Below are 17,207 nucleotides of genomic sequence, written 5' to 3' on the forward strand. Positions count from 1 at the left end.
TGTTCATCCGCGTCGACGGTTTACTGAGCACGACGACGCCGCTCCGTCAAATTCACCCCGGCTGCCTCTCGCTTCCTGCCGGGAAAGGCGGACCCCGCCACCGACAATGGAAGCAGCATATACTGTAGAGGAGCAGCACAAATGTACTGTACAAATATGTACAAATACATTGAACGGCTGTTTACCGTGAAGTGGCAGTTCGATTTAAAAAAAATTGTAAATAAACAAAATATTCTCACGGATTACCGCTTTAAAATGAGGTCCAAGCATCCGATTCAACGCAACTAGGCTTCAGCTCGTCCAGGGAACACTCGAAGGGAGACGAGCATGTCCAAACTGAGGAGCGAAAATGCAAAACCTCACAGTTATAGTTGGTTAGGATAAAAAAAAAACGAAAAAAACAAGGCCGATTCAGGCTCTGGAGGAGTCCTGCTTCATTTGGATTGGATGCCAACGGGAGTCCTTGATTTATTCGGCAGCATCAGGAACAGACTCCCTGCCCCGCGTCACGTGTGCCTGTTCGGTCATAATCGCGTCGGCCGCGGTGTTTGCGCGCACCTTGCGAGCGCACGCTGTTTCCGACGGTGCGTGGAATTGGGGAGGAGGAGTGGAGCTCACAGGGAATCCGGGATTGGTGGAGTTCCGACTCCCAACTTGTTGACTCACTCGATCCGAGCAGCTCCGTCCTTCTCCTCCATCCTTCTCCTCCGTCCTTCGTCGGCGCGCAGAGCTCTCCACGCCGGCGGTGCTGAAACTCCACGGGGGCGGCGCGTCGCTGGAATAACACACTTTTCCCCATTTCAATTTCCCCCCATTGTAAGAATTCCGAGTGTCGAAAGGTTCGACCGCGACGCTTCCCAGAGATTGAATCCGAACGACGACGCTCGGTGAATATCCGTCGGGCTCCGCCGCCGTGCGCACGGAGCGCGTCAGTCCCTCAACTTTCCAGCGGTTCGGCAGCAGACTCCGGCTCTCCGAGGAGAAGCGATGGCGTTCATGGTGAAGCACATGGTGGGGGGCCAGCTGAAGAACCTGACGGGCGGCCTGACGGAGGAGAAACCCGAAGCGGAGAAGTCAGAAGCCGCTGCGCAAGGCATGACCCAGGAGGAGTTCGAACAGTACCAGCAACAGTTAGAGGAGGAAAAGTAAGGAAATCCATCACGCATGTCAATATCCGCACAATGCATGTTTGTCGGAATGCCGTTGTTATTGCATATGTATGTATATAATATATATGTATAATGACATTTCATACACATAACATATACATATTGGGAGCCAACTGGCGTGTGACCCGGTGAGCTCCCCGTGCGCCGTGCGCTCTTTTACGCATCAGTGCCATAACGCACAGCGCACAGCTGCTGCTCTCGCCCAGGGAGCATCCCTCCTCTCTGTTAGGCACATACTGTAGTGAGGGTTCAATTGGGGATTATTCTGGAATCTGCACATGGATTCGTTTGCTTTGCAGGGACAAGAGATAATAATAGCTTCTTGGGAAAAAAAAATCGATTACATTTGAGTCATTGGTTCCACCTAAAAATGTTGCTTTAATTTGCTAAACCTGAATGTATTTTTGAGGTTTTTTTGAGGAACACTTATTCTTGATTTTTCAATTTTAAATCAAAGAAACTTAAAAATGTAGGCTTTACAAATTAAAGCAACGTTTTTAACTGGAACCCATGTCAGACGTCTTTGCTGTGTTTGATAGACTCTGTTTAAATGAGTGAGCTGTCTGAATCTCTTATATCCCCGTGTTGTGCAAGTCCCTTGCGGAGCACAATTAAAAGTGGCATTTGCAGCTACAAGGTCGATTGGCCAACACAAGAGACAGCTCACAACTTATTAGGGTGACGATCCCTCAAATCTCACATTTGATGTTCATTCTCCAGCGCCCCATGGGACCTCAGCCCCAGAATTTCATAGCAATATCCGCTTCCATGCTGTTTTGTTGCGCACAACACAACAACACCAAAAAAATGAAACATTAAGTAGTAATAACAATTTGTTTTTGCAGGAAATAATGGATTCTAGTTGTCGAGTCAGGTGGCATTTCAGTTTAGTCAATTCATTGTAATTCATTCACATTGTATTGTCTGTGCTTCCCTTTCCGGAATTAATCAGATTATTCATATTGCATAAAATGTTGATTGAAGGATGCTTTTTGTGCACATGATGTGCTCAATGATGCAAACACAATTAATCTGTGCTGCATGTTTCCTGGTCCACGGCCAGACATAGCCAATAATAATGCAAATTTGGCGGCACTTTTATCTAAAGTGGAGAACAGCATCCGCCATTAGTATGAGTGGTAAAAAGGTAAAATTTAACCTTTAACTCAGACAGTGCTGTGGATTCTGATGCGTCTCCATTCTGCTCGGAGCCCGGGCTGCTCCCAGCAAACTGTGACCTCGATGCATCACACTGACCTTCAGCCGAATGTGAATCATGAGGCAGAGGTGCCACAGCATCGCCGAGCTTAGAGGAGAGCAGAGTTTTGGGGGTTGTGTGTTCACACTGACATAACGCATGCAGTCACTTTATAGCCCCGGACACCTCGGCCACAGTGGCACCCTGGCCCTCTGATGTCCTTGAGAGAAGAAGCCAGAAGGCTGCTCTCTCCTGTGGCCGCAACCTATAGGAGGAGCTCTGTGGGTGGCGAGCCCCGCCACAATCTGCGTGGCGCTGGCCATTCTGCACGCTTGCGGTAATGTGTAGTGAGCTGCGACTTGCACAGACAGCATTATGAACGCCGTATCTCCAAATAGTAAGTGACCTTCCTCTGACATATTGGGTTCAAAAACAAAAGGCCTGCAGTCCCAGGGCCCCCTGAAGCCTTGTTCAGATCGCACTGATGATTTGACAGTTCTATTCATGCTCTGCAACGTGTTCCACACATTACTATGTCATCCGACTTGCTTTTTCATTTGTCCTCCTGAATGATTATTCCATAATACAATAGTGGAATCTCAGCATCTGAGATTCTACTATTCTACTACTTCTTTCAACATGCCACTAAATGCCATCTCATTAGCTCATACAATGTTGGCCGCAGTTCGGGAAAATGTATTAAACCCAGATGACATTTCAGGGCTGCATTACAGCCGCAAACATTTCATTTCTGTTGGTTTGAGATGACAGCACCAAGAGACCATTGCCTGCCCTCTGCTGGGAGCATCTAACCCAGACCAGTGCTATGTGCAAAAGCTTAGCTGATTTAAAAAAAAAACAAAAAAAAAACATGTTTTTCCTCTCTCTAGTGTGTCCTCGGTTAGTAAAATCACCTGGTGTGGTGTTAGATAATAAAGAAAATCCTGCATTACCCTTATTTGAAGAACCTGGTTTTAGAGTAACATTGGATTGCAGAAGGTCTGGTATATGGTAAATATGGCAACTAAGATATGTTACCTCGAAGAAGAAAAATAATATTTATTTTGGTAATAAATGTGGTTCATCATGAATACAATTTGATTAAGTCATATTTTATGTTTTTTTTAATCAAAATCTCAGTCATATTGGTACAAATGAGTTGGGCATTACGCCACGCTACGAGCGAGTAGCAATTCATATTTTTCATTTAATATCAATAAGTCAATGGAATGCAGTCACCAAGAGATGTCTACTGGCTGAAATGTTTTCTTGGTAGTGGACATGCATGAGAAAACAATGGAGCAGACGGAGTCACTAGCCCACACGCAGGCCACAACGATAGGTTACCATAGAAACACTATGAAAGCTCATCGATACCTGATGGAAATCGAAATGGTGATCGGGGACACCTGTTGACCATTTGGATTACATTTGGACTATATAAAGATAAATTACTAGTAAGACACTTTCGAAGGCACCACCTCGCCCCCCGGACATCCAATCTGGAGAAATAATACTTTACGGATTATGCATTTTACTGAAGCTTTTTGGGTCTTCACGACCCAGCGGCGAACACTTGATTCCATGAATGAGATGTAGGCAGCTGTGGAGGTGGGTGAGACCCAGGCGTCGGCCTGCTGCTCCGCCAGATGATGCGAGGTTCCTCTGGGAGGAATCTGGACCGTCAGTCCGCTGCATCCACGTCTCGCAAATAGAAGCGGAGCCGATCGTTGCTTCTCGCTTGGCTTTGGAGGAAGGGCGGCGAGGGCAAAGGGAAGAGGTGGAATTTAACTGAGTACTTTTACTCAGCTACTGTGCATAAGCACAATCCTCAGGTATTTGCACTTCACTTTGGTAATTCCATTTTAGAAGATACTTTTGATAAGTGTAGTTTATGAAATGGGTTAACTTTTTAAGTTCAAGCCGAAACCGTTAGAACAACCAAATCTGGGCTATCAACACCATTGATTTAACCAATGGAGGTCAATGCATTCAGGATGGAATGTGTCGTCACACTAAAATATGATTGTGGTTTGGGGGTGGTGTGCTTTAAGCAGCCACACCTATCTTGGCTCAAGGTAATTTGGTCCGGGATCAGAAGTGGCTGTATGCCTGTTGCTCATCAGAGCAATCAACACGCAACAGGTAAATCACCCATCCCCCCACACACACACACACACACACACACACACACACACACACACACACACAGGGAGAGGAGCCCTTGTCATGACACGTGTCCACCTGCTCCCGGCTTGTTACACCCTGCCCACTCTCTACAATAAACTGGTGTGTTTGCAACATCTTTGCCTGTCTCTCTGTGTCGGAGGGCCGAACTGGCGGAATTGCGACAACCATGTCACGATTTTGAACAAGTCATTAATTTTGGAGACTTGACTATATTTAATGTCAAGTACTCTAATGCTTTAAAACAAGTAGAATGATGTATAATTATTATATCGCTCACACTGAATGAGGTCTAATTCCTGCAGGTGTCTGGCGACGAAGACGAGAACTATTTGTAGAGGGAAGTCCCGCAGAAATACTTAAATTCTTAAAAGTCAAAGGAGTCTTCCATATTTTGAAGACCTGAATGGATGTCGTCTAATATTCGACGACGACGGCTGCGGGGATGTGACCGTACTTAATGAGTGTGGAACTTGAAGGCGCAAGTGTGTTGACAATTAAATCCTTCTTAACTGAAGAGGTGGACAGCTGATAGAAAGAAGCATTCGCTAAGAGGCTTTGGTCACAAGCTCAGATTATCTAACTTTGGATACTTAGAGGCTTCTTGCATATTTTAAGTTTTAATATTTCTTTTTTTTTTTTTCTTTTGCTTTTTCCCACCAGGCAGGAGCGGGAGGCTAATTTCGCCCAGAAAAAGGCTGAACGAGCCACGGTGCGGAGTCACTTCCGGGAAAAATACAGACTACCAAAGGTAACAGGAGAGCTTAGTCCGGCTTAGTTTTTTTTTTCTTCATAGATAATACGCTCCAGCTCTGTGGAATGTACTGAAATCACTACTTTAACCAAACATGTATTCACTGCTTTAATTTCCAACACACAGGAAAACAATTACATTTCTATGCAATCTGCTGGATTTTAAATCAACTCACATAGGGCTGCGGGCGATATTGTCAAGCTCAAATAACAGAATCCTTTCGCGACAAATACCTCTATCGATCATTGGGTGATATTTTTGAGATGCCTATTGATGTTCTTATAAGATACTTACACACAAATATTTAAGAAACAATCCTGAGCAATGTGGATATTCTGACCGTTGATTACAACAGCCAGAGCACTCCATGAAGTTTAGAAAAGGCCATCACTTTACTGTAATTCAGCCACTTTACAAAAATAACAAATGGAATAATAATTGGATCAAATTTAAAACAAAGATCTTACATTTGTTAAACCTATTTTTTTATGTTTCTTCAATTTAAAATATGCTTCCTCTTTTCTAAATGTCTAATAGAGAAGACCTAAGAAATATAGATTTTACACATTTAAGCCATTTTTTTTTTTTTTTTCAAGATGATCCAATGACCCCAATTTTTCAGTGCATCGATAGACACTAAATAGCCAAAGCTATGTGGACACGGCTTCTCATTAACCGGTTTGGATGTTTCAGCCACACCCATTACCAACAGGTGCATAAAATCAAGCATACAGCCATTCAACCTCTTGGACAAACATCTGCAGTAGAATGAGTCGTACTAAAGAGCTCGGTGACCTTCAACATGGCGCTGTCATAGGATGTCATAGGATGCCACCTTTCCAGCAAATCAGTTTGTCTGCCCTGCTGGACCTGCCCCGGTCGACCGTACGCTGTCATTGTGAAGTGGAAACGTCGAGGAGCGACGGCTCAACTACGGAGCTTTGGGGCCACGTGGAGTGCGTGTGTGTATATATGACCCCGCCCGAGACTCACAAGCTTTCTGATTTCCTAACCGGCGCCAATCCTGCCTCATGTGTGAATTCACCGGTTCCAGCTCTGATTATCCGTGTGCTTGTGGTCTGTTTGTCCCATCGTCCGTCCGTCCGTCCTCTCTCTCTCTCTCTCTCTCTCTCAGAACGAGCTGGACGAGACCCAGATCCAGCAGGCGGGGGACGACGTGGAGCTGCCCACCGAGCTGGCCAAGATGATCGCCGAGGACAACCAGGAGGAGGAGCACAAGCAGTCGGTGCTGGGCCAGCTGACCAACATCCAGAACGTGGACATCGACCAGCTCAAGGACAAGGCCCAGGCCACGCTGGAGGACCTGAAGAAGCAGACAGAGAACTGCAGCCTCATGTGATCTAAACAGGAGGAAAAGAAAAATGGGGAGGGGAAAAAAAAAAGAGAACCCTGCTGCTTCTCCTTGTCTCTCTCTCTCCTGTACCTACCTCCTCCTCCTCCTCCTTGTCCTCCTCTCCCGCTCCTGTCGCCTCCCGCTCTGTGTACGTCGCATCGCTACTGATATTATAATGCCTGATCCGCAGTACGAACATGTAGAGGGGCAGATGTTACAGGGTCTTAGACGGAAGTCCCTCTCAGAATGGCTTTAGTGTCTTATTTGAAGCCTTGGTAGGTCCAGGCTCTCGGATGGATGTTTGGGGTATTTGTTGTGGAGATCAGACACGGGGCATCCTTGAACCACTGCAGTGTAAATAAGGTATGTACGATGGTTATACGCTGAATAAATACACACTTGCGCGTATCCGTTGCGCGCGGTACGGATAACTGCTTCAGAAGTCGAAAGCCAAAGCCTCTGCTGAAAACATTCCGACCGACGTGTGATAAATAAAATGGCACAATTATGTCAAAACTGTAAGAATGGCGGCACCCGGACGGGATTTTCCGAAATACCGCGAGTAACCGACTCGTGAGGCAGGTATTTCCATCGAAAATGAAAACGTACCATGCGTAAGTGTCACCGTAGCTGTTGTGGCTCCTCTCCCGTCTCCACCCGCTGGGTTCCGGAATACGATGCCGAACCCCTCCAGGTGGTGACCTCTGACCCCCCCCTCGTTTCCCGCCGACCTCTGTGTGGCAGTGGTGCTGTGGTTTATTTCGTGTCGTTTAGCCGGTGTGATACGTCAAAGTGCTGTCTCTGGAAAACGCGGTGTTAGACGACACACGGTCCTTGTAGCCATGCCGTGTTCCCGTTATTCGGTCTTGAGTCCTCCTTCCGGCGTGCTAAAGTAAACCTGTGCTTGGGCGGAGGAGAGTGGATGCTGTTGCTGTTTGTATTACACTGATATTCACTTTTGTTTTTTCTCTGTGACTCCTACATGGCAGCGGTGCCCTTATTTACTTTTTTTTTTTTTTGGGAGTTTCGGGTCCAACTCGACGGGCTAAATTACACTGTTGAATTATTTAAAGGATGTTCCCTTGCAGTAGTGGTTATTTATATGATCATTCTGCACCACATCACTTTTTGGATAAATACAGTGAAAACGCAATTCTTTGGCGTCATGTGTCGTGATCTGACTATTATTTTGTATTATTAGGGAAATACAAAGGACGGGCTTAAGTTGCAATCAGTCATCATTGTTAGAGCGTGTGTGTGTGTGTGTGTGTGTGTGTGTGTGTGTGTGCGTGTGCGCGCGCGCGCCCCCCCCAATGGGAGATCAATAACCGCAATTGAAACCATGAAGCACAACCGCTGCTGTGTATGAATATGTACAAATAGGGCCGTGTAACCTTTGTCGTCCTATGAGATGATGTTTCAGGAAATGGATTCCATAACACACTGTTTGCTATTCTGCTCTTGTTTCCTCCTTGAGTCCTTTCTTTGGTTGTTCTCCGTCTCTTAAGGGATCTCAAGGACTTTGAGTTGACCTTTGAAAGCTATAATAAACCAGTTTTTATGATAATGCCCCGTTTTCTTGGCATTATTACTTTTTTTTCTATTTGTTCTGAACCGTTGGACAGGTTTGATTGCCTCCAACACCAGGTGGAGACAGAAATACAAGCAAGACAACAACTTACTGTAAGAATATCCGAGAGCTCCGTCTCTTTATCTCTATCTACATTTACCTATATTCATACATATCTCTATTTTATCTCTATTCACATACTTTGTAAATAGTATTACATTGTAGTATTTTATTGTGCTGTATTATTTAACATTATTATAATAACCCTCAAAAATTTCTATTTATCTCTATTTCTATTAAAACGACATTATAAGAACATTACCACAACTGCATTTTTTCATCTTCGCAAAATTGCTAAGAGTATTAGTATGACGAGTATTAAGAGCCTCCAGTTAGTACAAAACACCGCAGCAGGAAGACGAGAAAGTTTGACCATTTCACCCCTACACTGGCCACTTTGCACTGGCTCCCGGTTCACCTCAGTGGTGACTTTTAAGTTTTCTGCTGCTCACCTATAAAATACTACAGGGCGTCGCACCTTCCTATCTTGCTGACTTAGTGGTACCTCACCATCTCGAGGTTTTAGGCTCACAACATGCCGGTCTTTAAGCGATTCCTGGAGTTAAATAAAGAACCGGCAGTGGTCACCCTACGCACCACTCCGACCAACCTGGACCTGACCTGATGCTCGCCACTTCCCTTCCCTTCTGGAGGCATCTACCTGCGGTGACGCAGCAGCAAAAAATAGACTCTCATACTGTCTAGCTTAAACACTGCATCGTGCAAAGTACATACTCCATGATTTGTCATATTGCCCTATTAATGTTGCGCACTCGGCATCCGCTGCAGCCTGGTCCTCCTGGAAGGGTGATCCCTCCTTCCGTGGCCCCTTCCCAAGGGTTCTCCCCCTTTTTTTCTCCATGGGTTTGTCTTGCAAATTACACTTGATAATTACAATTAAATAAATACGAAATAAATATTAACTACATTTAAAAAAAGGTACGTAAGTAGAGTATCATATATTTTCAAATGTTATTTGTGTAATTTGCCAATACGCAGATGTTACAGTCCTCTGTGCCAGACACTGGGCGACTAGTATGTGCTTTGTTAGATTAAGTGGTGTAAACCTGCCACTCGTAAAGTACAGTCAGGCGGTGCCAACATATCACCTATAATACACTACCAACAAATACCGTTTGCTTCTTCAGGACCCACAGCAGGGGGGAGGCAGCGGCTTATCTCTTTGAGCCAATGACTCTCAGCGTGGTCATCACTGAGCTTGGTCACCTCCTGCAATCATCGGATTAAAGAAACCTCCACCCAAGAATTAAGACCAGAACCTGTGACAGCCGCGCTGTAAGGCAGCGTCTGAACCATCATGCCACCAGGTCCCTTTCACGCTCGACCCCTCGTCTCCGGGCGCTTTTAAACGCGCCCCTGGGTCGCCGCCTTTTAAAAACTCACTTGCATCGAACCCTCAAGTCCAACAACGTATCTCTTTGAGCCACCGAGTCTTACCGAGTTGCATGGTCTCCTCTGGTCACCTGATTTAAGGGAAAATGGGGTGACTTGGATGGAAAAAGGGTCCTGTCGGGTTCCAGCTTCTCAGCTGAGATGATGCCAACCTGATACCCCTTTGGTGGAAAGGGTGTTGCCCTATGGTAAACAAAACTGTAAAGTGCCCTCTGGAGAGCCCCTACAATGAAAAAAAAAAAAATGGTGTAAAGTGCAAAGTTGACCATACCATTTTTATGGTGAGGTTCATTGTTATGGTCAATGTCTGGGTGCTCAAGATTGCAGGAAATGTCTCAGATATTCAACATCAAAATTTCTTCAGCTCCGAGAGGGGACGCCCCCACCCCCTTCCACCAGTGAAAGGTTCCCTTTTTCGGATTTTTTATGTTGAATGTATCTCGGCCTATGATTTGGAAATTTTGTTTATTTTATAAATATGTATGAGTAATACTTACTTTTTTGTGATATGCTGTTTGTACTGTGGAATGAGGAAATAATTTATCTATATCTACTGTATCCGTCTACACTTATGTGTGGAAACATAATATTTCAGTGCACTGTGGAGCCGTGATCCATCTTGTTTGTTGAGGCTGCACAGTTGGCCCAGTTTCGCCGTGACAGCTCTGCAACAGCTTTGGGGGAGAAAAAAAAAAAAAAAAAAAAAAACCCAGACTAGAGCCTCCAACCTCCATCCAGCCACCCCCACCCCCAAATCAAGTTAGTTACCATCTCAATGCCAGGAGAGCCTGAGCTATTGGTAGTTTTCAAGTGTGGCGTGAAAGGAGGGAGCTGTAAAATACATTGATGCCGAACCCTCTCTCCATTGATGGGCCCCGGTGCGTGAACAATCCTCAACCTGGAGAGACACTGGGCCAGTGCACGGCTAGTCGGACACAATTGGGGTGAAACGGGCCAGAAAATACTATTCTCTCCCATTCTCTTCTGTCAATCGGGGCTTAAAAACACGGCAGAATGGAGAGCGGGCGGGAGAAAGTGAAAAGGCGCAACAATTAGGGAGAACTTTTAAGTGGGAGCCTCACACCACTGCAGCTATCACAGAGGTTTCCCCTCCTCCGCTAAAAAGGAACAGATTTGTTTTGCAGCCGTGAGTTGCAGATGTGAGCTTTTCGCAAAGGAATGTGCACTGAAAAAAAAAAAAAAAAATCATTGAATCTGAGTCGCCGGATAAACTTTAAAGTGAAAATCCATACGATTGCCCGCGTCGCAAAGGTCACCCAGGTTTACCCTCGTCGACACTTTCTTTGCTACAGCTACACGCCGTAATATTTAGTCTGGTCAATTAATTCGTCCGTTTTTTTTTCGTGGAGATATTTTCGTTATTTGCTGTTACAGTAATGTTCCACCCAAATCCGCCGTTTACTGACCACTACCAGCTATTGAGGTTCATCAAGTTCCAAGTGGAGGCCTTCCATATGAGTGCATTCTTGCCGGGAGAGGCGGACCCCGCCACCAACAATGGGAACGGCGACGAGCGGAGCACTCATAGACCGCAAACACTTTGAAGCGCTGATTCTTATTAAGTGCCAGGGAAATAAAGTGCAATTCTTTACTCTCGGGGATCACCGCTAGCGCTTGAAAGATGCACCCAATTTCAAAATTATCAGGTTAATAATAATCGAGGTTACCGAGAGAGCTCAACAAAGTGAAGCAACAGTTTTAAGCTGATCCACAAGCTCTTTGCACTGAGGACTGCCAGCCCCTTCACTCCTGTTTGCGGCAGAGAGAGGACCACACACGCACACACACACACACACACACACACACACACACACACACACACACACACACACACACACACACACACACACACACACACACACACACACACACACACACACACACACACACACACACACTAAGCTCCATTAAGGAAACATGATCATCATGATCATCGTCGTCACACTGTGTGCGTTTGCCAAAAATCTGCGTCTCTATGGAAACGGGTCCCACGGCTGACTCCTCGGTGGCGGCCAATCACAGGCCAGGGTTGCAAATGAGAGAGAGGGGGAGGAGGAGGAGGAGGAGGAGGAGGAGAAGTTTCCTTTCTCTCTTTCTTTCTTTTTGCAGCGGGGGGGTGGGGGCGGGGGTGGCGGGGGGGATGCTCCACGGAGCGTGAAGCGGAACTGCAGGCAGGACAAAGACGCCAAGCGGGAGAAACCAGCAGACAGAGAGCACAGGAAACACAGAACACGCGGATGGAGGTTCCTCCAGAAGGACGCGGAGCGGGGAAAAAGTTGAGCGGGGCCGCGGGGGGCGGGGGATGATTTGGGCCGTGCACACCGAGACGCGGGCGGCGACTCTGCGGCGAACGCGCGTCGACGGCGGACGGGGCGCTGCGGAGCTCGGCGGGAGCGGATCCACTCCCCGCTAGGACCGAGAACCGTGGACCGCGGGGTGGACGTCCGCCGCCGCCGGGTTCCGGTCCAAGTTTCGCGCTTGGAAAAAAACTTGTTTCCACGCCGAGCCACGCCAGTGATCTTTTGGGGGGATCTGCGCCCACCGTCTCCGCTGAGCGACCAAATGGACACGGGTCACCCGCCGAGCTCCGTCTGACCAAATGGACCTTTCACTCCGAGGGAGAAGGTGCGCGTCCCCGGTCTAACACCGCCCCCCACCCCGATCCGAGCATGAACCCGGGGTGCGGCGCCCGGCTGGCGCTCCTGTCCTGGGTCTTCCTCTCCTGGGTCCTCGTGGCCCTGGACGCGCAGCTCATCTGCTGGAAGGCCCTGCTGCGGTGCCACGACGAGCCGGACTGCGAGCTGGCCTACGGACAGTACCTGGCGGCGTGCGAGGGCAACCTCCGCGGGACCAGGAGGCAGTGTCCCAGCCACTGCATCGGTGCCCTGATCCGCCTCAACCACACCCGCAGCGGGCCGGACCTGGAGACCTGCGACTGCGCGCAGGACGCGGAGTGCGCCGGCGCCAAGCGCGCCATCGAGCCGTGCCTGCCGCGTCGGCACCCGGGCGGGGACGCGGCGGGGGGCATCGGGTGCACCGAGGCCCGGCAGCGGTGCGAGGAGGACCCGGGTTGCCACTCCTCCCTGACCGCCTACCTGTCCTACTGCGGTCAGCTGTTCAACGGGAGGAGATGCTCCTCCCGGTGCCGGGCCACCATCCAGCAGATGCTCTTCATCCCCAACGGGGCGCTCCTCAACCGGTGCGTGTGCGACGGCGTGGAGAGGCCGTTCTGCGAGGTGGTGAAGGAGAACATGAGCAAACTGTGTTCCATCGGGGACCACAGCGTGGTCTCGGACCAGCCCGACGTGGACGATGTGTACGAGGATGAAGACTATGACCCAAGAAGGGAAGAGGAGATGAACCCAGATGTTCACTCTGGGTCCTGGAGCTTCTCTGGCTGCTGTTTGGATATTAGTTTGACATTGCTGCTGACTGCAACACTTTTAAACTGAAGGGAGAACAACGTGTGCTCAACACCACGAGTTTGAACTCTTGACTCTCAGTTTACTGGATAATGCTGTTTTTTTGAAACACATCTTTTGCACCAGTTGACCATGGAATGGGGGTCCGAACCCCCACCCACCCCCACCCCCCCCCAAAAAAATAAACCCTCCTCCCGGTGATGTCCTAAGAGGAGTTGAAGGAAACTTAATTGTGGCAAGTGTTATTTGTCACCGGGCATTGCCCAAACTGCTCCTGTTTGTTTGGTTTGGTCTCAATGGCCCTTGGAGTGTGGCTTTATTAAGACTAAAGACAAACACTGGGCCCCGTCCAGTCTCTGTTTGCTCTGCTCTCCTTTTCAGGGGCCACCGCTTTGTAACAGCAACCACACTTCAAATATTTGTGCAGGAACAGACTACGGTTTGGGATCAAGTAGCAAAATTAACTTAAGCGCCTCTCCGGTCGTCTGTCTGGAACCCCCTCCCCTTTGAGTTTGTTTTTATTGAGCTTATGTCCTCCTTTTCCTCAGCCACCCCTCCCCATTCACACCTCTTATAGACCCCCTGCTTTTCAAAGAGATGCGACCCCCGCACAGACAAAGCATATCGGGTGCATGTCATTTGCATTCAAGATTATCCTCACAGCTCTTAATTTAGCTATAAGGGGGGTTGAAAAAAGGCACACAAATCGAAGGGAGATCAAAACCAGGATTAGAAAGGTACCTCACACGTGTCCCTGCAGGGTGAATGTGCTTTCAAAGGGCTTTATCCCACAATGTTTTTGCATTTTGAGGTCGTGTCGAAAGCAGAAGTCTGTGATGAAGTCGTTCTGAAACGTGCATTCAGAGAAGACATCCCCGACGGGGCCGGAGAAACAACGTTTGGATTTTAACTCGGGAAAATCCAAAATTGAGTTTTGGTTTCACGAGAGCAAACCGTTCTCCCCGAGCCCCGTCGGGGGTTTCCCCAATTTCGCCGGCGTCTTGTTTTTGGATCGAGAACTTGAAAAGCGGGCCGGGTCGGCTGGACGACCGGTTCCCGCTAAAACCCGGTTGATCTTGGTTGGGGACTGTTTCGCGGGCCTGGCTTCTCACTCGCGGCATTAGTTTTATCTTTTTTTGGGGTCTGGCGGGTGTGAGGGGACCAGCCTTAGTGTGGCGTTCATTCAGCCCAAGGAAAGCTGACCCCAACATTTCAGATTCTTATTTATACAGTCGGACGTATTTTTACACCACAGTCTTCCACCATCGACCACTGAGCGGCTCCGCGGCGCAGTTTAGTGGTGAAGTGCCTTGCCCAAGGGAACCTCAGCAGTACTTGTGGAGGGGGTTTCTCATTTACTTTCCCTTCTCAAGATTTTACCGACGGAGATTTTCGAATTCCGCTCAATCCAGCCTCTTTGGATTTTCTTGAGGTTGGGTTACCCCTCCCCTCAGTGAGTGTTTTTCGGTAAAAACAAAAAAAAACAAAAAAAAAAGGAGAGGAAGAAAAAAGAAAAGGGAATTGAAGAATAGTGCTGTTGTTGATTTGATGACGTTCGCTCTCATCTATGCCACTTGAAATTGTTTTAAACGAATCTTTGTTTCGTGGAGGAGATTATGAATGTTTTATTCTGTGTGATCACACGGCTGTTGCTGAAGGAAAATGTTATCTTTTAAATTATGAAGCTAGAGGATGAGGAATGTATATATTTCAGTGATATGCAGTACAATAGGCCAGTGTTCAGCCAATGTTGCTCAATTGCAGTTTATACAGAGGAAATACGTGTAGGTCAAAGATCATGCATTGTCCACAGAGTCAGAAACAACTTTAACAACTTTTTTTTTTCAGCAACTGTTGGAATAACATCTCATAGCAGTATCTTCTGTATTGGGCTTTTTTGTAATAAAATGTTTATGAGTTCAATTCTTATCTATTTTCTTCCGAGTTCCGACCTTTAATTGAGACGGCATCATATAGAAAGTATATATATATTTTTTAAATAAAAAATTGTATTTAAAATTGTATCCCATTAGATCAACCTTGATGGCCTTACAGTAGGACAGAAATTCACATTCCTGTAAACTCTTATGAATACATAAGTGGCAGTTGTACAAGTCACTCTGAGACGAGCAGTGTCTTCATTTGAGCAGCGTATCCTTAAATCAACCAAGCTGCTCCAGAATCCACTGTGGCGATACTCTCTTAAACTCAAAAGTATCTTCCATAATGCCGCCATTGTGTCATATACTTAAGGGCTTAAGTCTGTGTAACTGAAACCCAGGCAGGGATTTGAATTGTCAAGTCGCCGCGAAACGCCTCCTCGCTGAGGCAAACGGGCGAGTCAGTAGTTCCCGCCAGATTGCAGCCTCTAATTTGTGTCTCTTTGACAATTTAGCAGCCAACCACTCAATAAAATAAAACGACTCGGCTGTCACAAACCACTGGTTTCAGGAGAGCTGCTTGTTTTTCTCCAACACATTTTCAAAATGTCTTCCAAGGAATACAGGACCGGGGCTGAGGTTTTAGTCCTTATTTGCCGAAGTATTTACAAGTCATTAGCGAACTGTAAAAGGGGGAAGCGCTGGGTGGGAAGCATTAGGGTTTAGCACCAGGTGCAAAGTTAACACCTGCTTTGCCACCCCCCGCGCACTTTAACACCACAGGCCATCCCATGATGAGTACAAGTCAAATGGTGGATGGAAGAGATGAGAAGGTAATTAAACACCATTACCATTTTGTCAGGAGTTGGCTTCGGCTTTAAAGGTGCATTTTTTTTTGAATGCATTTTTTATTAAAATACACATTAGACTTGAACAACATGACTGAAAAGCCAGTTCGGCGATTTAACAGATTAAAAAAACAAACTTGAATGTAATGAAGAAGTCATTGTCTCTCTCTCGATAGAATAAAATCAATGAATATTTTGACACGCACGCATGATGATGATGAGGATGATGATGATGATGAGGATGAGGTTCGACAAGAAGCTACTTTTCAAACCCACCAGCCGCGCGTTGCAGGAGTCGGCCGCTCCCGCCCTGAACGACAGACTTCCACAATTCATTTCCAAAATGTATTCCGTCAAGAACGGAAACGCTTTTTTTGTGACGGGCCGTATTTTAATGGTAAATGACGGAACGCTCCCCGCTGCCTTTTTGGAGTTTCAATCGTCTCGCAGCGAGAGCAGAGCACGGCCCGGTCCGTCTGCTCCAGTTTTTTGGGAGAACCTCCTGGGTCCAGTTTGAGCTAAACCTTACCGTACAAACCCAAACTCCTTCCACCCCCCCCCCCCCCCTTCACCCCTCCCCCTCCCCCCAGATACCCCCACCCAGCTTCTGGGAACAAAATCAAAACAAACATAAGCAGAGCGGCCTCGGGTGAGTGGGGGAGTCGAGTGGGAGTGTGAGGGGAGGACGGGGTGGGGGTGATTACAGAGGCAGCTCTGTGCTGGAGCCCATTTTCTAAATTATCTTTATTCAACGTTTGGCTGAAACAAACCCTCCCTCCCTCCCTCCCTGCCCGAAGTGGGAGTGACACAGGGATTTGGGGGCCAGCGTTGTCTCCCCTGGGCACAATGTTCCATTCAGGGCACCGGGTCCACACGCACCCAAAAATGGCCGACGTGCACGACGGGGTGGTCGGAGTCGAGAACGCCGGGTCTCATCGCGGCTGGCGACGCAGAACCGGCGTCCCGTCAGCAGTATGACCAGAGCCCAAGAGAGAGACGCAGCCTCCAAGGCTGAAAGGGCAATCAGTGGCTCCAGCGGAGCCCCGGCAAAATGCAGGCCCATTAAAACCACAACGCTGTAAGTTGTGGTTTGGGAATGGTGGGGGGAAACTGGGGGTGGGGTGGAGATTATGATAGCTCCCTCTGCTCCGCGTTACAATATGGCGGTGTACTACTGGTGTTTTTGTAAGCACCGGCCACGGGAAATGTCCCACTGAAGGAGCAAAAGAGTCAAACCGAATGTCCAAGGAAGGTATTCATACTTTCTGCAAGGAAAAAAAAAAAAAACACGGATGAAGGCATTTTCATGGACAAGACTATCCAACTGGAGT

The 17,207-nt window shown here is 47.6% G+C and overlaps 2 protein-coding genes across 2 annotated transcripts; both read left to right on the forward strand.

The window, feature by feature from the left end:
* Window positions 1–987: 987 nt before the first annotated feature.
* On the forward strand, window positions 988–6,668 carry cplx3b (complexin 3b; the record flags this gene model as incomplete). The annotated part of the gene is made up of 3 exons (XM_079997606.1): window positions 988–1,145; window positions 5,218–5,305; window positions 6,444–6,668. The coding sequence occupies 3 exons, from the start codon at window positions 988–990 to the stop codon at window positions 6,666–6,668; spliced, it is 471 nt and encodes a 156-aa protein (XP_079853732.1).
* A 5,265-nt stretch (window positions 6,669–11,933) lies between these two features.
* On the forward strand, window positions 11,934–15,071 carry LOC307227786 (growth arrest-specific protein 1). The gene has a single exon (XM_079997223.1). It carries the CDS (start codon window positions 12,396–12,398, stop codon window positions 13,176–13,178), a length of 783 nt encoding a protein of 260 aa, XP_079853349.1. The 5' UTR covers window positions 11,934–12,395; the 3' UTR covers window positions 13,179–15,071.
* Window positions 15,072–17,207: the final 2,136 nt, after the last annotated feature.

Source organism: Zeus faber (genome assembly GCF_960531495.2).
Source record: "Zeus faber genome assembly, chromosome: 3".
In the NCBI taxonomy this organism is placed as follows: domain Eukaryota; kingdom Metazoa; phylum Chordata; class Actinopteri; order Zeiformes; family Zeidae; genus Zeus; species Zeus faber.